Source organism: Pseudophryne corroboree, chromosome 7, assembly GCF_028390025.1.
Source record: "Pseudophryne corroboree isolate aPseCor3 chromosome 7, aPseCor3.hap2, whole genome shotgun sequence".
In the NCBI taxonomy this organism is placed as follows: Eukaryota; Metazoa; Chordata; class Amphibia; order Anura; family Myobatrachidae; genus Pseudophryne; species Pseudophryne corroboree.
The window spans coordinates 506,971,830-506,996,363 of record NC_086450.1 but is presented as its reverse complement, the minus strand read 5'-3'; the positions used below and the strand labels follow the sequence as shown (position 1 = coordinate 506,996,363).

At 44.7% G+C, this 24,534-nt stretch overlaps 1 protein-coding gene across 1 annotated transcript in view; it reads right to left on the bottom strand.

Moving 5' to 3' along the window:
- The window catches only part of LOC134944449 (uncharacterized), a 235,903-nt gene that overhangs the window by 38,334 nt on the left and 173,035 nt on the right, over positions 1-24,534 (bottom strand). Inside the window, exons 16-17 of the mRNA XM_063933024.1 lie at positions 19,353-19,697; positions 10,767-11,111 (exon numbers count right to left, since the gene is read on the bottom strand). Of these exons, the coding sequence (XP_063789094.1) occupies positions 10,767-11,111; positions 19,353-19,697 (690 nt within the window). The remainder of the gene's footprint in view (positions 1-10,766; positions 11,112-19,352; positions 19,698-24,534) is intronic.

Below are 24,534 nucleotides of genomic sequence, written 5' to 3'. Positions count from 1 at the left end.
TTTAGAGTCTCAATATTTGCTTGATGGTACCCCTACGACGAAAACACGATGGCTGGTGGCCCAGTCGGCGTGGCTTGCCCACCTGACCGATAAAAACTCACGGTCCCTCCTTTTTAGGGCCACTAATATTTATATGCAGGCTGATAGGACGGGTGGCCTCATGGCTCGGCTGATACATCAGGATCGCCCTGGGACTGTAATTACACAAATGTCCGATGGGGATGGGTCCTTTGTTAACACCACACCGGACATTGCGCAGCTATTCCGATCCTATTACACCAAAGTTTACAGTTCACAATTGACGTTCTCCACTAGGGATCTCTCCTACTATTTGGCGGGTATCTCACTACCCGTGCTCCCCCCCGAGGCCCGTGTGGCACTGGAGGCACCCTTGACGCTCGCGGAGGTGACTGCGGCTATTGGTATGTCTCCCAGTGGCAAGGCCCCGGGGTGTGACGGAATTCCCTCAGAAGTTTACAAAACTCATGTTGATTTTTTCGGGCCCAGGCTCCATGCCTTATTCCTAGATATATTTACCAATAACGAACTTCCCCCCTCTATGTCAGAGGCAATTATAATAGTGATCCCGAAGCCCGGTAAAGACCCTAGGTCTCCGGATTCCTATAGACCAATATCCCTAATCCCCACCGACGCCAAGATCCTGGCAAAGATATTGGCAGTACGACTTAATACAGTGATCACCTCCCTCATTCATCCTGATCAGACTGGCTTCATGCCTGGGAAGTCCACATCTATCAACCTGCGTAGACTGTATACCATTTTACAACTCCCACGTGACTCCCCTTCTGACTCGGCTGTGGTCTCGCTAGACGCGGCCAAGGCCTTTGACAGTATTGAATGGGCCTATTTATGGGAGGTGATGTCTTGTATGGGCTTTGGGCCCAACTATATCAGATGGACTAAATTACTGTACCAGCATCCGAGTGCCAGGATCTTGGTGAATGGTTATGTATCCCCCTCCTTTCAATTGTCCCGGGGTACCAGACAGGGCTGTCCCCTATCCCCCGCACTGTTTGCCTTGGCCATTGAGCCCTTAACCTGTTTGATACGATCACACCCAGATATTGTGGGAATTTGCACGGGCTCACGCGAGGATAGGATAGCACTTTATGCCGACGACATGTTATTATTTCTGCAAGACTACGCCGGGTCAATGCCCGTTCTGCTGCGTGTGATTGAGGACTTTGGTGCTCATTCGGGTCTTCTGATCAACTGGTCTAAATCATATATTATGCCAGTCATAGGCCTCCCTCCTACTGTTCCAAAAATTTCCCTACCATTATGCTGGACAACACAATTTAAATACCTTGGAATCCAAATAACTAATGATCCTTCTGATTTCATCCCTCTGAATCTGGACCCGACCATGCAGCAGATCGTGTGCAAATCTAAAACCTGGTGTAGGCTCCCATTGACGGTGTCTGGCAGGGTTAATCTCATTAAAATGATCATACTGCCCAAACTCCTATATATTATACTTCAATCCCCCGTATATATCTATCCAACATTCTTTAGGAAACTGAACAGTATCCTATCCTCGCTTGTTTGGGCTAACAAACTACCTAGGATACAATTAAATACTCTTACTAGGCTGCGCTCGGATGGCGGCCTAGCCTTGCCTAATTTCCAGATGTATTACTACGCTGCCCAGCTGACTCATATTAGTGAATGGGTGCGGGATTCTGGTGATGACACCTTGCAATGTGAGTTTATCCGCTGTTATTTTCCTCACCTTTCTCCTGTACAGCTGCTGCTGAGTGGGAATGGGGCCCGGTTCCTTCCCCCTATTATTTTTCAGGCCTTAAAGATATGGCGGGCCCTGAGAGACCTCTTAGGGTACGACGACCTGGACCCAGACACCCCCCTTTGGTACTCTGACTGGCTTCCTGAGCTGCATGCGCTTGAGGGACGGGAGGTGTGGGCCCCTAGAGCAGTGGTCTCTATTTCCCAACTCTACCTAAATGACTCACTCAAATCCTTCCAGCAACTGAAAGATGAGTTTGGCTTACCCAACTCATTTTTTTTCAGATACCTTCAACTTCGACATGCCCTCCAGTCCCAGTTTGCGGATTCCCCCCCGCGAATCCTCCCATTTCCCATCAAGACTTTTGTAACTACATTGGGTCGAACCAAGATGGTTTCCCTTGCGTATGGATATCTTCTCACCAAAATCCATGCGGACCCGCTGACACGTCTCCGTGGAAAATGGGAGGAGGATGTAGGCCTTATGGGTGAGGAGGACTGGGCTCTTGCTCTGGAATACCCCGCCACGGTCACCAAGTCCCTCAGATACCAACAGATTCAATTTTTCATTCTACATAGGACATATATGACTCCAGCTAGACTGGCCTCTTTTGGGACTGGTAGATCTGGTCTCTGCCCTAAGTGCGAGGCGGATATGGGAACATTTTGGCATATGGTGTGGGATTGTCCAGGGCTGAGGGTGTTCTGGTCGGGGGTTAGATCGGTGCTGGAGAGTACGGGAGTGACTGGCGGACTGCTTACCCCACAGTTCTGCATTTTGGGGATAGGAGGCTCTACTTCTGAGACTGGCCCAGTTGATCTGTATGCTCGCAATGTATGTGCCTTGGCTAAGGTGTGCATTGCGAGACTGTGGATGGCCCCTAGCGGTCCTTTAGTCTCTGCATTCAAGACCTTGGTTAATGACACAATACTTAAGGAAAGATATATTTATATGAAGCAGAACGCATCGGCCAAGTTTGAAAGAATTTGGTCTCGCTGGCTGGAATCTCCCCACTCCCACCTAGTCCCTTGATCATAATTGATACCGAAGAGCTATTGTGCCACTGATCTGATCTAATATATAATGATGTATATCTAGAGGGCTGACAGCGTAGCTCTGCGGGCTTGCCTTAATACATATGCGACTGATAAGGTCCTAGTTCAGATGACATTACGTCCTTCTTATGTTTCTTATTTCTCTTTCTTTTTCTTTTCTTTTTACGTACCCTTATGTGGGTTAGTTTAAGGGTAAAAATTAAAAAATCGATATGTTGATTCATATATTGGATGCAGATGTTGCAAGTGCAGACGGGCTGACAAAATGTATGGTAAAGAAGATGCGATTAATGTGATAATGCGATATGCTGATGATATGCAATGTCTGTAACTCAATCTACATATTATTGAATAAAAATTACTTTATTAAAAAAAAAAATAAGGATGCAGTTTAAATGAGCAGTGATAAAGTTGAATAATTATTATGTCTAAGATCTATAATCAAATACAGTACATCACCTACCAGCCCTGTCTGACCGGGCGAAAACACAGCAGTTCTCCCCTCTTCTGGCTGGGATAACAAAGCTGTAATCAGCATACTACCTTACGTTAGGTTTTACAGTTTCGTCCTGTATGTACTTATCATATTCAGATATCTCCTGGTACATCTTTGCTCCATACACCATGTAGTGTGCCCTGCTATTTGCGCCCTGACGTGCCGCTGGCTGGTGTTCTAAATTACTTAGTGTAGCATAACGTAGTAATGTAATGTACTGAGGCGCTGGAAAAGCCAGAAAGTTTAATACAATTTTCTGTCCACCAGAAGTCACTGTTCCTAAACTGCACAGCACATGTGTAAAATAGCCAACAAAGCTTCTGTAGCACCACCTGCTGATTGGCTGACGGAACCTGTCATTCATTACACTATACAGTAGTACTGAACTGCATTTACCTCATTACATAATGTAAAGAAGCCTGTTTTAAAGATGCACAGGAAGTTTTTCATAAATGGAGATCATTTCAGTATCAATTGTTAAATCTCTAAGTGCATAAGAAATATACCGGTAATATATTTGACTAATTTTATATACAAGCATATTTTGTAGGTATACAGGTATACCTATCATTATATACCTTACACGGAAAATGAGCATATTCCATAGACTTAGATATGTAATCTTTATACACACACATTAGTTTATGTATAAGATACATGTTCCTTTAACAGATTTTGTATAAAACATCAGCAGGTTCAGTGTATATAATAGAATTGGAATTAGCCCAAAATAAGGCTAGCCAGCTTCTAATTTGTTACCAAGGACAGTAGGTCCTAATATGAACATAACGTTTAGAGAGATTCTAAATAAGATAGTGGGTGTGGTTTGGACCGCGTGCAAAGCCGTGGCTGAGCCGCCTGAAGGATCCAGGCTGTATACAGCGATCCGCTGTGCTGCCCGCTGGACCCCACACCGCTACACCAGGTGCGTGCAGATACGAATAGCCCTGCCGCTGCAGAGGCCGAATCCCCACCTAACCCCGTGACCGCACCCAGTATACTCCGCGGCCCAGCCGCCATCACTGGAGAGCACTTATATAATACATATCGCACCTCCATTCCCCTGCTCACAACTATTTAGCAGCAATACCCGTTATGGAAAAATGTGTAGCCAAAACGCCTCGTGCGTGCAAGAATTCACAAAACAAAAATAACCAGCAACTAAAGATAAAGACCAAAGTCCTACTCAACAGAGATATTCACCCTCACTGGGCAGAAAAGATCCAGTTGACCTGCTGCCCCCTGACATCCAGGCTAGCCCATCTGCAATGCAGAAAGCCAGGGAAATTGCAGAAATCATTTCACCACTATTAGATGCCAAGCTGGCACCATTAATGGAGGCCATCACATCAGCTGCTGCACAACTGACCCAACACACACAGCACCTGGCAGAGGCCGAAGATCGCATCTCCACACTGGAAGACGACCATAATGCGATACAAACACAGCAGCAAGCACATGATAACACCTTGGCGGCCATGAGTGATAAACTCGAGGAATTGGAAAATCGCAACCGTCGGAACAACTTGCGCCTGATTGGCCTCCCTGAATCCGTCAATCAAAAAGATCTACTAGATTTGGTTACTCACTGGCTCCCCGCAACACTTGGTTTACCCTCTTCACCCACTTCCTACATGGTCGAAAGGGCACACCGTATCGGCCCTGATAGACAATCCTCACAAGCTTCCCAGACCCGCCCTAGACCGGTAATCTTTAAACTGCTAAATTACCTTGACAAGGTGAAGATTTTAGAAGCATATCGTAAATGCTCAGACCTCCACCATGAAGGATCTAAAATTCAGCTTTTTCAAGACTTTTCTTTCCAGGTTTCAACGCAACGAAGAGAGTTCTCCCCGGTTTGCAAAGAACTATTTTCCAAAAATATCAGATTCGCTCTACTATACCCTGCAAAGTTAAGACTCTTTCATGCAGGCAAACCACATTTTTTCCATACCCCGGAAGCTGCTCGCAACTTCCTCAAGTCTATATCAGACTCGCACTCTGATTCTAGAATGGACGATGCTGATTGACTTTCCTAAAACCAAGTATTTCTTTGCTCTTTTTCTCTCTCATCTCTCCTCTCTGCTCCAATGGATAATGTAATATTAATAATATATATTTGGCTCATGCAGCCATTGATGAGTGGATACACTTCTTACTTGATGGGGGTGGGGGGATGGCGGAGAGCTCTACTCCCAATTGTTCTGTCGGCTCCCTTTTTGTTTCCTCTCCCCCCTTCTCTTTTCTATTCATACTAAGGTTTCAGTTATATATGGATGGTTATTGCTACTATCATATTTGGTTCAAAAATGTAAAAATGTTTTTGATAGGTGGCCAAAGTTGTATCAGCAAATACTTTGTACATATACAAAAATTTCTCATTATATGTTGAAAGTGACCCCACATGACTTCCTTACATGCTTCTTTGACCCCTCCCCTGCTCGCTGGGACTGGGGAGTGGGTTACCGATTGTGGCTTCTCCTTCTGCGTTCCATCAGACTGGGCATTGGATAATGTCGAATCCCGAAGAGGCCGAAACTCCTCTTGATAACTCAAAGAGGTCTCTTAAATTTGTCTCATGGAACGTGGAGGGTTTGAACACACCAATCAAGAGGAAAAAAGTACTAAACCACTTGGGTGGGAGACTTTAGAAGTGCATCATATACTACCAAAACAAGGGGAGTGGTAATCCTTTTTCGCAAATCACTACATTATGAGATCAGGGAGGAACGAGTGGACCCAGAGGGTAGATTCCTGTTTTTAAAGGTTGATATCGAGGGAGAACGTTTCACTCTGGCTTGTATTTACGCCCCCACAGGGCCTAACGCTTCATTTTTCTCAGATATTTTTGTTCACTTACAGGATTGGGTAGAAGGATCCTTGATACTAGGAGGAGATCTTAATGTCGTTCTAGATCCGATGCTAGATGTGTCAGGTGGTCCCAGACAATCAGGTTTGAATAGATCTACTCCCCCACCACTGTCCCTAATGCTAGACTCCTTACAGCTCATAGATCCTTGGCGATTTCTTAATCCTGATTCCAGGGAATACTCCTTCTTCTCACACCCACACAAAATATTCTCCAGACTAGATTATTGGCTAGTATCCTCCTCTTTAATACATAGAATACAAGACACCACCATCGCTAACATCCTTCTATCAGATCATGCTCCAATTACATTATCAATTACCCTGACCACACCCCGTCCCAGAACATCTAACACACTCAGAAGACTTTAAACTCTACTTGACCCAATCATACCTCAATTACACAGGCGATAATGCAATACATATTGATAACATGAACCTCTTCTGGCAGGCTTCTAAACCGGTCATTAGAGGTCAAGTGATCTCATATGTAGCCGCCAGAAAGAGACAACTAAGGGAGAGAATGGCTAAGGCCTCTCTCCAGGTTACTTCCATTTATTCTCAACTATTGGCCGATCCATCGGAATCCAATAGAACACGATATAAAGATGCTAAATTAGTCTACGACACACTATGCACGGAGCAGGCCAAACTGTTCCTTTCCTTCCAGTCCAACAAATATTTCCGTTGGGGTAATCGCCCTGGAAAATTATTGGCAAATATGGTGAAGGCTCATGCAACCCCCAAACATATCTCAACTATTCGAGACGCCCTCGCTTCACCAGCGCTAACACAAGAGGCAATTAGCGATACCTTTCTGTCCTTCTTTGAGACTTTATACACGGCCCCTCTGGACCAACCAGAACTTGGCTCAGAGTTTTTAACAAAAGCCGACCTTCCCACATTATCAGAAGAAGACAAAGAACTCCTCACTACTCCCATTACTGCAGAGGAATTGGAAGCAATTATTAAATCCCTACCCAATGGGAAATCTCCCGGCCAAGACGGACTGTCTGCAGCCTATTACAAACTACTCTTACCACATATTAGCGAGCATCTTTTAATTTTATATAATTCAATTCTGACAGGACACCCGGCTCCTCATAACTTCAACACAGCACGAGTCATAGTCCTCCCCAAACCCAATAAGGACCACCCCCTGGTCTCGTCCTACCGACCAATCTCACTATTGAGGCAAGATTTTAAAATATTCACGAAGATATTGGCTTCCCGACTCCAGTTGGTCCTACCTAAACTACTTCATCCCGCCCAAACAGGGTTCCTACGTAACAGACACTCTGTGCATAATGTTCGCTCTCTCCTAGCGGCCATGACCAAAACTCATGACTCGTTGGAGACGGGGAACATTGTTCTAAGTTGTGATGCAGACAAGGCATTTGATCGAGTCTCTTGGGCCCACATTGACAGAATACTCAGATTCCAAAATTTTGGCCTAGACTTTCTTCAGGTATTTCATACCCTTTATCGTACCCCCCAAGCCTTCTTAACAATTAATGGTCATAACTCTAGACTCTTTTCCTTACACCGTGGCACAAGACAGGAATGCCCTCTATCTCCTCTACTGTTTAACTTAGCCTTGGACCCGCTTCTTCGCCACTTTATAAAGGAAACGAAATGGCAGGGTATAAAACTGGCAGACCGAGAACTTAAATTCTCAGCATTTGCAGATGACATCCTATTGTACTTTAGCAACCCCAAAGAGTCCATCCCGCATCTACTAGACATATTAAAATCCTTTGAACAAGTTTCTGGGTTTAAAATCAACTACTCTAAAACGGAGGCTTTGGCCTTCTTCCCTTCGGCCAAAATGGGTTGGGACACCACCTTCCCATTTCAATGGGCCCCAAATAACCGCATTACCTATCTAGGTATTGTGTTTTCTAGTCATCCATCTGAATTGTATCCCCTCAACTTCTCACCATTACTCACTAAAACATATGCTGACTTCGCTAGGTGGGCCCACCTCCCCCTTACATATACGGGCAGAAGTCATTTGTATAAAATTATTAGCTTCCCACGTTTCTTATATGTGCTTCAGATGCTCCCGCTGATTCCACCCAAGGACACATTCACTCAATTGGATAAAGCATTATCCACATTTATTTGGGCGGGAAAACGCCCTAGATTTTCATTGTTTAAATTGCGCCAACCTCGGTCCCTTGGTGGATTAAATTTACCATGTCTGTATACTTATGCTCTAGCAGCTAATTATAGGATTCCAGTGGACTGGATCAGCGGACAAAGCATATATGCAAACACATATCTAGAACAATCCTTCACACCTTCTTGGAACCTGATAACCCTGTTACATACAACCCCCAACTCCATGCCAAATAGAGCAAAACATAATTTACTTATATCCTCCACTTGTACAGCATGGCGATCAGTCTGCTCACGACTTGGAATATCACGATACAAATCACTGTTTCTACCTCTCTGGGGTAATCCAGACTTTCAACCCCACACAACCTCACATATATTTCATACCTGGCACAATGGAGGCCTGAAATATATCCACCAATTTTTGAATGCCGAAACATTGACTCTACTAACACACTCGCAGGTCATAGCGCGTTTCCCACATTTACAGATACCACTGTTCCCATTCCTTCAAGCCTGCAGTTACGTACAGAGGGCCCTGTCCTTGATACCACAACATGATAAATCTCACAATCTGGATAAAACACTACGCCTGTCCGTGAATAACACCTTTTCCACAGCCTTTATATATTCACACTCTCGCACCTTACTAAACATAGACACAGGCTCAGTGGGACTTATGAAATGGAGAATAGAGTTCCCGGATCTCTCCTTAAAAGTGATACTAGAGGCCAACACTTATCTAGACAAAACACTGGGTTCCATTTCATACTCCGAAATGCACCAGAAAATCCTACATAGAGCATATGTTACCCCAAAGCTACGACACCTCATGGGAGCTGCCCCCTCATCCCACTTTGTTTTAAATGTGCTGCTCTGGACGCAGACCTGGTTCACTGCTTATGGTCTTGCCCCAAGGTGCAGACACTATGGCAAGCACTCCAATCATACATTACAAGAGTTGTCCATCCCTAACCAGCTGTTACCAGTAAGGTATTAGCCACACTGACTACCTGACATCTGGGAGTTGTCCATCCCTAACCAGCTGTTACCAGGAATGTATTAGCCACACTGACTACCTAACATCTGGGAGTTGTCCATCCCTATCCATCTGTTACCAGTAAAGTATTAGCCACACTGACTACCCGACATCTGGGAGTTGTCCATCCCTAACCAGTTGTTACCAGTAATGTATTAGCCACACCGACTACCCGACATCTGGGAGTTGTCCATCCCTAACCAGCTGTTACCAGGAATGTATTAGCCACACTGACTACCTAACATCTGGGAGTTGTCCATCCCTAACCAGCTGTTACCAGGAATGTTATTAGCCGGACTGACTACCTGACATCTGGGAGTTGTCCATCCCTAACCAGCTGTTACCAGGAATGTTATTAGCCACACTGACTACCTGACATCTGGGAGTTGTCCATCCCTAACCAGCTCTTACCAGGAATGTATTAGCCACACTGACTACATGACATCTGGGAGTTGTCCATCCCAAACCATCTGTTACCAGTAAAGTATTAGCCACACTGACTACCCGACATCTGGGAGTTGTCCATCCCTAACCAGCTGTTACCAATAATGTATTAGCCAGACTGACTACCTGACACCTGGGAGTTGTCCATCCCTAATCAGCTGCTACCAGTAATGTATTAGCCACACTGACTACCTGACATCTGGGAGTTGTCCATCCCTAACCAGCTGTTACCAGGAATGTTATTAGCCACACTGACTACCTGACATCTGGGAGTTGTCCATCCCTAACCAGCTGTTACCAGGAATGTTATTAGCCACATTTCTTATTTAGCAAATTTTTATTTGAAAAGAAAATCTCCTTGCAACTAAGAGCCTGATTCACTATGGATTGCTAGCAGTCCTTAGCAATGCAGATTCAAGAGGTGCTACATACCACCTCCTCCCTGCAATTGCGATGCGATCGCATCTCAGATAAACTCTGAGTAAGCTTTAGGTTTCTCAGCCTTGCCATAGCAGTGCGGCTTCCGAGGCCAAGGTAACTCCTGGAAAACGGGGGCCACATACCCCCGTTTTCACCCAACACCGGCCGCCTCCGCCCCTCCTTGCAAACACCTCAGCCGGTTCATTAGGCAGAGGCGTTCGCATATCTGTGCCGCGATTATAGGACCCGTTCTGCCCGTGCGCAATACTCAAACATTGGAGAAATGCAATAAGGATCGTATCAGCGATCCTTACTGAATTAGTCTCGTCTAGGTTATTATTTTCTGAGGAGAAAGTACAGAACTGTGACTTTTGCTGGTAATTCATATAAGTGTCTCCGTATTAGCTATATGGCCCGGCACCCTTTACTGCCAGGCTTCATTCCTCACAATAGTACTTTAAAATAAATGTGATACATGTTTGTTATAATGAGGTAAGTACTGTAGGTGTATATAGCCATCCCTCCTGGTTGTGCCAGATAATACTCAGTACTACTCACTTGTCACACGTAGCGGGCCTATTCTTCTCTCTATCGGGCTCTCAGAGCCGGGACGCTCCAGCCTGCAGATGAATACGGCCCCGTTATCGGACTCCTGTACTGGAGTGAAAGTCAGTATCGCTATATCATCTCCAGACGGCTCATCTTTTCTTATATCGGCTATCTTGTTGATGTCAGAGTTCACAGGAACGGGCTCACTTGCATCTCTCGCTATTTTAAGCCATTTCACTGTGTGTTCATCAACAATATAATGAGAAATGGCGCACATCAGAGTGCCTCTGTTCTCCATGATCAGTTTTCCTCCTTCTATGGTTATTTCTTTCATCTCTGGATCAAGCAGCGTTCCTGTAAAAATGCAGACATCAGGGTAAGGAGTCAGAGTGGTATGTACTATACATGGCCGTATCTCACACAGGGGCAGATTTATGAAGCCTGGTGAAGTGATAAAGTGGAAGGTGATAATGCACCAGCCAATCAGCTTCTAACTTCTATGTTACAGGCTGGGTTTGAAAAATGACAGTTGGGAGCTGACTGGCTGGTGCGTTATCACCTTCTACTTTATCACTTCCCCAGGCTTAATAAATCTGCCCCAGAGTTACAGTACAGAATTCCACAGATCATTTCTCACCAATGCCCCTGATTCTGAGTTGCATGCAACCTCGAATGCGTACGTATATTTTCGCATGCTGCACATGTCACCTGTTACGTACAGTAGGTGCAATGCAGACGTACGTTTCTCAGCCACTTCCCTGCAGCTGATGTTTCTGGCTGGTAACTGGGCAGTAAGAATGGGAATACACTTAAATGAACACAGCCAAATCATCCATTAGCAACCTAGGCTCTTCCCTTATGTCCAGTGGGCCAGAGGTGCCCCAATTTGCAGAAACCAATTTTTATCTGTGTTTATGGAGAGGAGAAAGGGGGTCCAAACCAATAACTTGGCTAGGGCCCAATGTAGAGGATGAAAACTTTTAGTTTAGGGAGCAAATGCAACCAAGTGTCTCCAGCTTTTCTACCGGCACACGGCAACAGCAAAATGAAAAAAACTGCAAGTGTGGTTAATCTAATAAGGATGCAGTTTAAATGAGCAGTGATAAAGTTGAATAATTATTATGTCTAAGATCTATAATCAAATACAGTACATCACCTACCAGCCCTGTCTGACCGGGCGAAAACACAGCGGTTCTCCCCTCTTCTGGCTGGGATAACAAAGCTGTAATCAGCATACTACCTTACGTTAGGTTTTACAGTTTCATACTGTATGTACTTATCACATTCAGATATCTCCTGGTACATCTTTGCTCCATACACCATGTAGTGTGCCCTGCTATTTGCGCCCTGACGTGCCGCTGGCTGGTGTTCTAAATTACTTAGTGTAGCATAACGTAGTAATGTAATGTACTGAGGCGCTGGAAAAGCCAGAAAGTTTAATACAATTTTCTGTCCACCAGAAGTCACTGTTCCTAAACTGCACAGCACATGTGTAAAATAGCCAACAAAGCTTCTGTAGCACCACCTGCTGATTGGCTGACGGAACCTGTCATTCATTACACTATACAGTAGTACTGAACTGCATTTACCTCATTACATAATGTAAAGAAGCCTGTTTTAAAGATGCACAGGAAGTTTTTCATAAATGGAGATCATTTCAGTATCAATTGTTAAATCTCTAAGTGCATAAGAAATATACCGGTAATATATTTGACTAATTTTATATACAAGCATATTTTGTAGGTATACAGGTATACCTATCATTATATACCTTACACGGAAAATGAGCATATTCCATAAACTTAGATATGTAATCTTTATACACACACATTAGTTTATGTATAAGATACATGTTCCTTTAACAGATTTTGTATAAAACATCAGCAGGTTCAGTGTATATAATAGAATTGGAATTAGCCCAAAATAAGGCTAGCCAGCTTCTAACTTGTTACCAAGGACAGTAGGTCCTAATATGAACATAAAGTTTAGAGAGATTCTAAATAAGATAGTGGGTGTGGTTTGGACCGCGTGCAAAGCCGTGGCTGAGCCGCCTGAAGGATCCAGGCTGTATACAGCGATCCGCTGTGCTGCCCGCTGGACCCCACACCGCTACACCAGGTGCGTGCAGATACGAATAGCCCTGCCGCTGCAGAGGCCGAATCCCCACCTAACCCCGTGACCGCACCCAGTATACTCCGCGGCCCAGCCGCCATCACTGGAAGACGGGGACATTCACCGTGACACAGATCCGGCTTGTACAGCGGCTGTCTCTAAGGTACATCCTGCTGACCCCTGCGAATTTGGGAGAGAGACAACACCGTGCTGCACATCCATGACTCCTCAGGTACCGCGCTGGTCGCTGCCTGGGGTTTACCCTCACTGCTGATGCAAGGAGCGATTGGGCTTTCCTACCTCACCCTCCTCCTTCCACAGAGAGCACTTATATAATACATATCGCACCTCCATTCCCCTGCTCACAACTATTTAGCAGCAATACCCGTTATGGAAAAATATGTAGCCAAAACGCCTCGTGCGTGCAAGAATTCACAAAACAAAAATAAACCAGCAACTAAAGATAAAGACCAAAGTCCTACTCAACAGAGATATTCACCCTCACTGGGCAGAAAAGATCCAGTTGACCTGCTGCCCCCTGACATCCAGGCTAGCCCATCTGCAATGCAGAAAGCCAGGGAAATTGCAGAAATCATTTCACCACTATTAGATGCCAAGCTGGCACCATTAATGGAGGCCATCACATCAGCTGCTGCACAACTGACCCAACACACACAGCACCTGGCAGATGCCGAAGATCGCATCTCCACACTGGAAGACGACCATAATGCAATACAAACACAGCAGCAAGCACATGATAACACCTTGGCGGCCATGAGTGATAAACTCGAGGAATTGGAAAATCGCAACCGTCGGAACAACTTGCGCCTGATTGGCCTCCCTGAATCCGTCATACAAAAAGATCTACTAGATTTGGTTACTCACTGGCTCCCCGCAACACTTGGTTTACCCTCTTCACCCACTTCCTACATGGTCGAAAGGGCACACCGTATCGGCGCTGATAGACAATCCTCACAAGCTTCCCAGACCCGCCCTAGACCGGTAATCTTTAAACTGCTAAATTACCTTGACAAGGTGAAGATTTTAGAAGCATATCGTAAATGCTCAGACCTCCACCATGAGGGATCTAAAATTCTGCTTTTTCAAGACTTTTCTTTCCAGGTTTCAACGCAACGAAGAGAGTTCTCCCCGGTTTGCAAAGAACTATTTTCCAAAAATATCAGATTCGCTCTACTATACCCAGCAAAGTTAAGACTCTTTCATGCAGGCAAACCACATTTTTTCCATACCCCGGAAGCTGCTCGCAACTTCCTCAAGTCTATATCAGACTCGCACTCTGATTCTAGAATGGACGATGCTGATTGACTTTCCTAAAACCAAGTATTTCTTTGCTCTTTTTCTCTCTCATCTCTCCTCTCTGCTCCAATGGATAATGTAATATTAATAATATATATTTGGCTCATGCAGCCATTGATGAGTGGATACACTTCTTACTTGATGGGGGTGGGGGGATGGCGGAGAGCTCTACTCCCAATTGTTCTGTCGGCTCCCTTTATGTTTCCTCTCCCCCTTCTCTTTTCTATTCATACTAAGGTTTCAGTTATATATGGATGGTTATCATATTTGGTTCAAAAATGTAAAAATGTTTTTGATAGGTGGCCAAAGTTGTATCAGCAAATACTTTGTACATATACAAAAAATTCTCATTATATGTTGAAAGTGACCCCACATGACTTCCTTACATGCTTCTTTGACCCCTCCCCTGCTCGCTGGGACTGGGGAGTGGGTTACCGATTGTGGCTTCTCCTTCTGCGTTCCATCAGACTGGGCATTGGATAATGTCGAATCCCGAAGAGGCCGAAACTCCTCTTGATAACTCAAAGAGGTCTCTTAAATTTGTCTCATGGAACGTGGAGGGTTTGAACACACCAATCAAGAGGAAAAAAGTACTAAACCACCTTAAAAAATTTCACCCCGATGTGGTATTACTACAAGAGACACATTGGCGAATCACTGACCCTAACGTACTTAGGGATACTTGGGTGGGAGACTTTAGAAGTGCATCATATACTACCAAAACAAGGGGAGTGGTAATCCTTTTTCAAAAATCACTACATTATGAGATCAGGGAGGAACGAGTGGACCCAGAGGGTAGATTCCTGTTTTTAAAGGTTGATATCGAGGGAGAACGTTTCACTCTGGCTTGTATTTACGCCCCCACAGGGCCTAACGCTTCATTTTTCTCAGATATTTTTGTTCACTTACAGGATTGGGTAGAAGGATCCTTGATACTAGGAGGAGATCTTAATGTCGTTCTAGATCCGATGCTAGATGTGTCAGGTGGTCCCAGACAATCAGGTTTGAATAGATCTACTCCCCCACCACTGTCCCTAATGCTAGACTCCTTACAGCTCATAGATCCTTGGCGATTTCTTAATCCTGATTCCAGGGAATACTCCTTCTTCTCACACCCACACAAAATATTCTCCAGACTAGATTATTGGCTAGTATCCTCCTCTTTAATACATAGAATACAAGACACCACCATCGCTAACATCCTTCTATCAGATCATGCTCCAATTACATTATCAATTACCCTGACCACACCCCGTCCCAGAACATCTAACACACTCAGAAGACTTTAAACTCTACTTGACCCAATCATACCTCAATTACACAGGCGATAATGCAATACATATTGATAACATGAACCTCTTCTGGCAGGCTTCTAAACCGGTCATTAGAGGTCAAGTGATCTCATATGTAGCCGCCAGAAAGAGACAACTAAGGGAGAGAATGGCTAAAGCCTCTCTCCAGGTTACTTCCATTTATTCTCAACTATTGGCCGATCCATCGGAATCCAATAGAACACGATATAAAGATGCTAAATTAGTCTACGACACACTATGCACGGAGCAGGCCAAACTGTTCCTTTCCTTCCAGTCCAACAAATATTTCCGTTGGGGTAATCGCCCTGGAAAATTATTGGCAAATATGGTGAAGGCTCATGCAACCCCCAAACATATCTCAACTATTCGAGACGCCCTCGCTTCACCAGCGCTAACACAAGAGGCAATTAGCGATACCTTTCTGTCCTTCTTTGAGACTTTATACACGGCCCCTCTGGACCAACCAGAACTTGGCTCAGAGTTTTTAACAAAAGCCGACCTTCCCACATTATCAGAAGAAGACAAAGAACTCCTCACTACTCCCATTACTGCAGAGGAATTGGATGCAATTATTAAATCCCTACCCAATGGGAAATCTCCCGGCCAAGACGGACTGTCTGCAGCCTATTACAAACTACTCTTACCACATATTAGCGAGCATCTTTTAATTTTATATAATTCAATTCTGACAGGACACCCGGCTCCTCATAACTTCAACACAGCACGAGTCATAGTCCTCCCCAAACCCAATAAGGACCACCCCCTGGTCTCGTCCTACCGACCAATCTCACTATTGAGGCAAGATTTTAAAATATTCACGAAGATATTGGCTTCCCGACTCCAGTTGGTCCTACCTAAACTACTTCATCCCGCCCAAACAGGGTTCCTACGTAACAGACACTCTGTGCATAATGTTCGCTCTCTCCTAGCGGCCATGACCAAAACTCATGACTCGTTGGAGACGGGGAACATTGTTCTAAGTTGTGATGCAGACAAGGCATTTGATCGAGTCTCTTGGGCCCACATTGACAGAATACTCAGATTCCAAAATTTTGGCCTAGACTTTCTTCAGGTATTTCATACCCTTTATCGTACCCCCCAAGCCTTCTTAACAATTAATGGTCATAACTCTAGACTTTTCCTTACACCGTGGCACAAGACAGGAATGCCCTCTATCTCCTCTACTGTTTAACTTAGCCTTGGACCCGCTTCTTCGCCACTTTATAAAGGAAACGAAATGGCAGGGTATAAAACTGGCAGACCGAGAACTTAAATTCTCAGCATTTGCAGATGACATCCTATTGTACTTTAGCAACCCCAAAGAGGCCATCCCGCATCTACTAGACATATTAAAATCCTTTGAACAAGTTTCTGGGTTTAAAATCAACTACTCTAAAACGGAGGCTTTGGCCTTCTTCCCTTCGGCCAAAATGGGTTGGGACACCACCTTCCCATTTCAATGGGCCCCAAATAACCGCATTACCTATCTAGGTTTTGTGTTTTCTAGTCATCCATCTGAATTGTATCCCCTCAATTTCTCACCATTACTCACTAAAACATATGCTGACTTCGCTAGGTGGGCCCACCTCCCCCTTACATATACGGGCAGAAGTCATTTGTATAAAATTATTAGCTGCCCACGTTTCTTATATGTGCTTCAGATGCTCCCGCTGATTCCACCCAAGGACACATTCACTCAATTGGATAAAGCATTATCCACATTTATTTGGGCGGGAAAACGCCCTAGATTTTCATTGTTTAAATTGCGCCAACCTCGGTCCCTTGGTGGATTAAATTTACCATGTCTGTATACTTATGCTCTAGCAGCTAATTATAGGATTCCAGTGGACTGGATCAGCGGACAAAGCATATATGCAAACACATATCTAGAACAATCCTTCACACCTTCTTGGAACCTGATAACCCTGTTACATACAACCCCCAACTCCATGCCAAATAGAGCAAAACATAATTTACTTATATCCTCCACTTGTACAGCATGGCGATCAGTCTGCTCACGACTTGGAATATCACGATACAAATCACTGTTTCTACCTCTCTGGGGTAATCCAGACTTTCAACCCCACACAACCTCACATATATTTCATACCTGGCACAATGGAGGCCTGAAATATATCCACCAATTTTTGAATGCCGAAACATTGACTCTACTAACACACTCGCAGGTCATAGCGCGTTTCCCACATTTACAGATACCACTGTTCCCATTCCTTCAAGCCTGCAGTTACGTACAGAGGGCCCTGTCCTTGATACCACAACATGATAAATATCACAATCTGGATAAAACACTACGCCTGTCCGTGAATAACACCTTTTCCACAGCCTTTATATATTCACACTCTCGCACCTTACTAAACATAGACACAGGCTCAGTGGGACTTATGAAATGGAGAATAGAGTTCCCGGATCTCTCCTTAAAAGTGATACTAGAGGCCAACACTTATCTAGACAAAACACTGGGTTCCATTTCATACTCCGAAATGCACCAGAAAATCCTACATAGAGCATATGTTACCCCAAAGCTACGACACCTCATGGGAGCTGCCCCCTCATCCCACTTTGTTTTAAATGTGCTGCTCTGGACGCAGACCTGGTTCACTGCTTATGGTCTTGCCCCAAGGTGCAGACACTATGGCAAGCACTCCAATCATACATTACAATAGTTGTCCATCCCTAATCAGCTGCTACCAGTAATGTACTAGCCACACTGACTACCTGACATCTGGGAGTTGTCCATCCCTAACCAGCTGTTACCAGGAATGTTATTAGCCAGACTGACTACCTGACATCTGGGAGTTGTCCATCCCTAACCAGCTGTTACCAGGAATGTTATTAGCCAGACTGACTACCTGACATCTGGGAGTTGTCCATCCCTAACCAGCTGTTACCAGGAATGTATTAGCCACACTGACTACCTGACATCTGGGAGTTGTCCATCCCTAACCAGCTCTTACCAGGAATGTATTAGCCACACTGACTACATGACATCTGGGAGTTGTCCATCCCAAACCATCTGTTACCAGTAAAGTATTAGCCACACTGACTACCCGACATCTGGGAGTTGTCCATCCCTAACCAGCTGTTACCAATAATGTATTAGCCAGACTGACTACCTGACATCTGGGAGTTGTCCATCCCTAACCAGCTGTTACCAGGAATGTTATTAGCCACATTTCTTATTTAGCAAATTTTTATTTGAAAAGAAAATCTCCTTGCAACTAAGAGCCTGATTCACTATGGATTGATAGCAGTCCTTAGCAATGCAGATTCAAGAGGTGCTACATACCACCTCCTCCCTGCAATTGCGATGCGATCGCATCTCAGATAAACTCTGAGTAAGCTTTAGGTTTCTCAGCCTTGCCATAGCAGTGCGGCTTCCGAGGCCAAGGTAACTCCTGGAAAACGGGGGCCACATACCCCCGTTTTCACCCAACACCGGCCGCCTCCGCCCCTCCTTGCAAACACCTCAGCCGGTTCATTAGGCAGAGGCGTTCGCATATCTGTGCCGCGATTATAGGACCCGTTCTGCCCGTGCGCAATACTCAAACATTGGAGAAATGCAATAAAGATCGTATCAGCGATCCTTACTGAATTAGTCTCGTCTAGGTTATTATTTTCTGAGGAGAAAGTACAGAACTGTGACTTTTGCTGGTAATTCATATAAGTGTCTCCGTATTAGCTATATGGCCCGGCACCCTTTACTGCCAGGCTTCATTCCTCACAATAGTACTTTAAAATAAATGTGATACATGTTTGTTATAATGAGGTAAGTACTGTAGGTGTATATAGCCATCCCCCCTGGTTGTGCCAGATAATACTCAGTACTACTCACTTGTCACACGTAGCGGGCCTATTCTTCTCTCTATCGGGCTCTCAGAGCCGGGACGCTCCAGCCTGCAGATGAATACGGCCCCGTTATCGGACTCCTGTACTGGAGTGAAAGTCAGTATCGCTATATCATCTCCAGACGGCTCATCTTTTCTTATATCGGCTATCTTGTTGATGTCAGAGTTCACAGGAACGGGCTCACTTGCATCTCTCGCTATTTTAAGCCATTTCACTGTGTGTTCATCAACAATATAATGAGAAATGGCGCACATCAGAGTGCCTCTGTTCTCCATGATCAGTTTTCCTCCTTCTATGGTTATTTCTTTCATCTCTGGATCAAGCAGCGTTCCTGTAAAAATGCAGACATCAGGGTAAGGAGTCAGAGTGGTATGTACTATACATGGCCGTATCTCACACAGGGGCAGATTTATGAAGCCTGGTGAAGTGATAAAGTGGAAGGTGATAATGCACCAGCCAATCAGCTTCTAACTTCTATGTTACAGGCTGGGTTTGAAAAATGACAGCTGGGAGCTGACTGGCTGGTGCGTTATCACCTTCTACTTTATCACTTCCCCAGGCTTAATAAATCTGCCCCAGAGTTACAGTACAGAATTCCACAGATCATTTCTCACCAATGCCCCTGATTCTGAGTTGCATGCAACCTTGAATGCGTACGTATATTTTCGCATGCTGCACATGTCACCTGTTACGTACAGTAGGTGCAATGCAGACGTACGTTTCTCAGCCACTTCCCTGCAGCTGATGTTTCTGGCTGGTAACTGGGCAGTAAGAATGGGAATACACTTAAGAGAACACAGCCAAATCATCCATTAGCAACCAAGGCTCTTCCCTTATGTCCAGTGGGCCAGAGGTGCCCCAATTTGCAGAAACCAATTTTTATCTGTGTTTATGGAGAGGAGAAAGGGGGTCCAAACCAATAACTTGGCTAGGGCCCAATGTAGAGAATGACAACTTTTAGTTTAGGGAGCAAATGCAACCAAGTGTCTCCGGCTTTTCTACCGGCACACGGCAACAGCAAAATGAAAAAAACTGCAAGTGTGGTTAATCTAATAAGGATGCAGTTTAAATGAGCAGTGATAAAGTTGAATAATTATTATGTCTAAGATCTATAATCAAATACAGTACATCACCTACCAGCCCTGTCTAACCGGGCAAAAACACAGCGGTTCTCCCCTCTTCTGGCTGGGATAACAAAGCTGTAATCAGCATACTACCTTACGTTAGGTTTTACAGTTTCATACTGTATGTACTTATCACATTCAGATATCTCCTGGTACATCTTTGCTCCATACACCATGTAGTGTGCCCTGCTATTTGCGCCCTGACGTGCCGCTGGCTGGTGTTCTAAATTACTTAGTGTAGCATAACGTAGTAATGTAATGTACTGAGGCGCTGGAAAAGCCAGAAAGTTTAATACAATTTTCTGTCCACCAGAAGTCACTGTTCCTAAACTGCACAGCACATGTGTAAAATAGCCAACAAAGCTTCTGTAGCACCACCTGCTGATTGGCTGACGGAACCTGTCATTCATTACACTATACAGTAGTACTGAACTGCATTTACCTCGTTACATAATGTAAAGAAGCCTGTTTTAAAGATGCACAGGAAGTTTTTCATAAATGGAGATCATTTCAGTATCAATTGTTAAATCTCTAAGTGCATAAGAAATATACCGGTAATATATTTGACTAATTTTATATACAAGCATATTTTGTAGGTATACAGGTATACCTATCATTATATACCTTACACGGAAAATGAGCATATTCCATAAACTTAGATATGTAATCTTTATACACACACATTAGTTTATGTATAAGATACATGTTCCTTTAACAGATTTTGTATAAAACACCAGCAGGTTCAGTGTATATAATAGAATTGGAATTAGCCCAAAATAAGGCTAGCCAGCTTCTAACTTGTTACCAAGGACAGTAGGTCCTAATATGAACATAACGTTTAGAGAGATTCTAAATAAGATAGTGGGTGTGGTTTGGACCGCGTGCAAAGCCGTGGCTGAGCCGCCTGAAGGATCCAGGCTGTATACAGCGATCCGCTGTGCTGCCCGCTGGACCCCACACCGCTACACCAGGTGCGTGCAGATACGAATAGCCCTGCCGCTGCAGAGGCCGAATCCCCACCTAACCCCGTGACCGCACCCAGTATACTCCGCGGCCCAGCCGCCATCACTGGAAGACGGGGACATTCACCGTGACACAGATCCGGCTTGTACAGCGGCTGTCTCTAAGGTGCATCCTGCTGACCCCTGCGAATTTGGGAGAGAGACAACACCGTGCTGCACATCCAGGACTCCTCAGGTACCACGCTGGTCGCTGCCTGGGGTTTACCCTCACTGCTGATGCAAGGAGCGATTGGGCTCTCCTACCTCACCCTCCTCCTTCCACAGAGAGCACTTATATAATACATATCGCACCTCCATTCCCCTGCTCACAACTATTTAGCAGCAATACCCGTTATGGAAAAATATGTAGCCAAAACGCCTCGTGCGTGCAAGAATTCACAAAACAAAAATAAACCAGCAACTAAAGATAAAGACCAAAGTCCTACTCAACAGAGATATTCACCCTCACCGGGCAGAAAAGATCCAGTTGACCTGCTGCCCCCTGAAATCCAGGCTAGCCCATCTGCAATGCAGAAAGCCAGGGAAATTGCAGAAATCATTTCACCACTATTAGATGCCAAGCTGGCACCATTAATGGAGTCCATCACATCAGCTGCTGCACAACTGACCCAACACACACAGCACCTGGCAGAGGCCGAAGATCGCATCTCCACACTGGAAGACGACCATAATGCGATACAAACACAGCAGCAAGCACATGATAACACCTTGGCGGCCATGAGTGATAAACTTGAGGAATTGGAAAATCGCAACCGTCGGAACAACTTGCGCCTGATTGGCCTCCCTGAATCCGTCATACAAAAAGATCTACTAGATTTAGTTACTCACTGGCTCCCCGCAACACTTGGTTTACCCTCTTCACCCACTTCCTACATGGTCGAAAGGGCACACCGTATCGGCCCTGATAGACAATCCTCACAAGCTTCCCAGACCCGCCCTAGACCGGTAATCTTTAAACTGCTAAATTACCTTGACAAGGTGAAGATTTTAGAAGCATATCGTAAATGCTCAGACCTCCACCATGAGGGATCTAAAATTCAGCTTTTTCAAGACTTTTCTTTCCAGGTTTCAACGCAACGAAGAGAGTTCTCCCCGGTTTGCAAAGAACTATTTTCCAAAAATATCAGATTCGCTCTACTATACCCTGCAAAGTTAAGACTCTTTCATGCAGGCAAACCACATTTTTTCCATACCCCGGAAGCTGCTCGCAACTTCCTCAAGTCTATATCAGACTCGCACTCTGATTCTAGAATGGACGATGCTGATTGACTTTCCTAAAACCAGGGCCCTCATTCCGAGTCGTTCGCTCGGTATATTTCATCGCATCGCAGTGAAATTCCGCTTAGTACGCATGCGCAATATTCGCACTGCGACTGCGCCAAGTAATTTAACAATGAAGATAGTATTTTTACTCACGGCTTTTTCTTCGCTCCGGCGATCGTAATGTGATTGACAGGAAATGGGTGTTACTGGGCGGAAACACGGCGTTTCAGGGGCGTGTGGTTAAAAACGCTACCGTTTCCGGAAAAAACGCAGGAGTGGCCGGAGAAACGGAGGAGTGTCTGGGCGAACGCTGGGTGTGTTTATGACGTCAAACCAGGAACGACAAGCACTGAACTGATCGCAGATGCCGAGTAAGTCTGAAGCTACTCTGAAACTGCTAAGTAGTTTGTAATCGCAATATTGCGAATACATCGGTCGCAATTTTAAGAAGCTAAGATTCACTCCCAGTAGGCGGCGGCTTAGCGTGTGTAACTCTGCTAAAATCGCCTTGCGAGCGATCAACTCGGAATGAGGGCCCAAGTATTTCTTTGCTCTTTTTCTCTCTCATCTCTCCTCTCTGCTCCAATGGATAATGTAATATTAATAATATATATTTGGCTCATACAGCCATTGATGAGTGGATACACTTCTTACTTGATGGGGGTGGGGGGATGGCGGAGAGCTCTACTCCCAATTGTTCTGTCGGCTCCCTTTTTGTTTCCTCTCCCCCTTCTCTTTTCTATTCATACTAAGGTTTCAGTTATATATGGATGGTTATTGTTACTATCATATTTGGTTCAAAAATTTAAAAATGTTTTTGATAGGTGGCCAAAGTTGTATCAGCAAATACTTTGTACATATACAAAAATTTCTCGTTATATGTTGAAAGTGACCCCACATGACTTCCTTACATGCTTCTTTGACCCCTCCCCTGCTCGCTGGGACTGGGGAGTGGGTTACCGATTGTGGCTTCTCCTTCTGCGTTCCATCAGACTGGGCATTGGATAATGTCGAATCCCGAAGAGGCCGAAACTCCTCTTGATAACTCAAAGAGGTCTCTTACATTTGTCTCATGGAACGTGGAGGGTTTGAACACACCAATCAAGAGGAAAAAAGTACTAAACCACCTTAAAAAATTTCACCCCGATGTGGTATTACTACAAGAGACACATTGGTGAATCACTGACCCTAACGTACTTAGGGATACTTGGGTGGGAGTCTTTAGAAGTGCATCATATACTACCAAAACAAGGGGAGTGGTAATCCTTTTTCGCAAATCACTACATTATGAGATCAGGGAGGACTGAGTGGACCCAAAGGGTAGATTCCTGTTTTTAAAGGTTGATATCGAGGGAGAACGTTTCACTCTGGCTTGTATTTACGCCCCCACAGGGCCTAACGTTTAATTTTTCTCAGATATTTTTGTTCACTTACAGGATTGGGTAGAAGGATCCTTGATACTAGGAGGAGATCTTAATGTCGTTCTAGATCCGATGCTAGATGTGTCAGGTGGTCCCAGACAATCAGGTTTGAATAGATCTACTCCCCCACCACTGTCCCTAATGCTAGACTCCTTACAGCTCATAGATCCTTGGCGATTTCTTAATCCTGATTCCAGGGAATACTCCTTCTTCTCACACCCACACAAAATATTCTCCAGACTAGATTATTGGCTAGTATCCTCCTCTTTAATACATAGAATACAAGACACCACCATCGCTAACATCCTTCTATCAGATCATGCTCCAATTACATTATC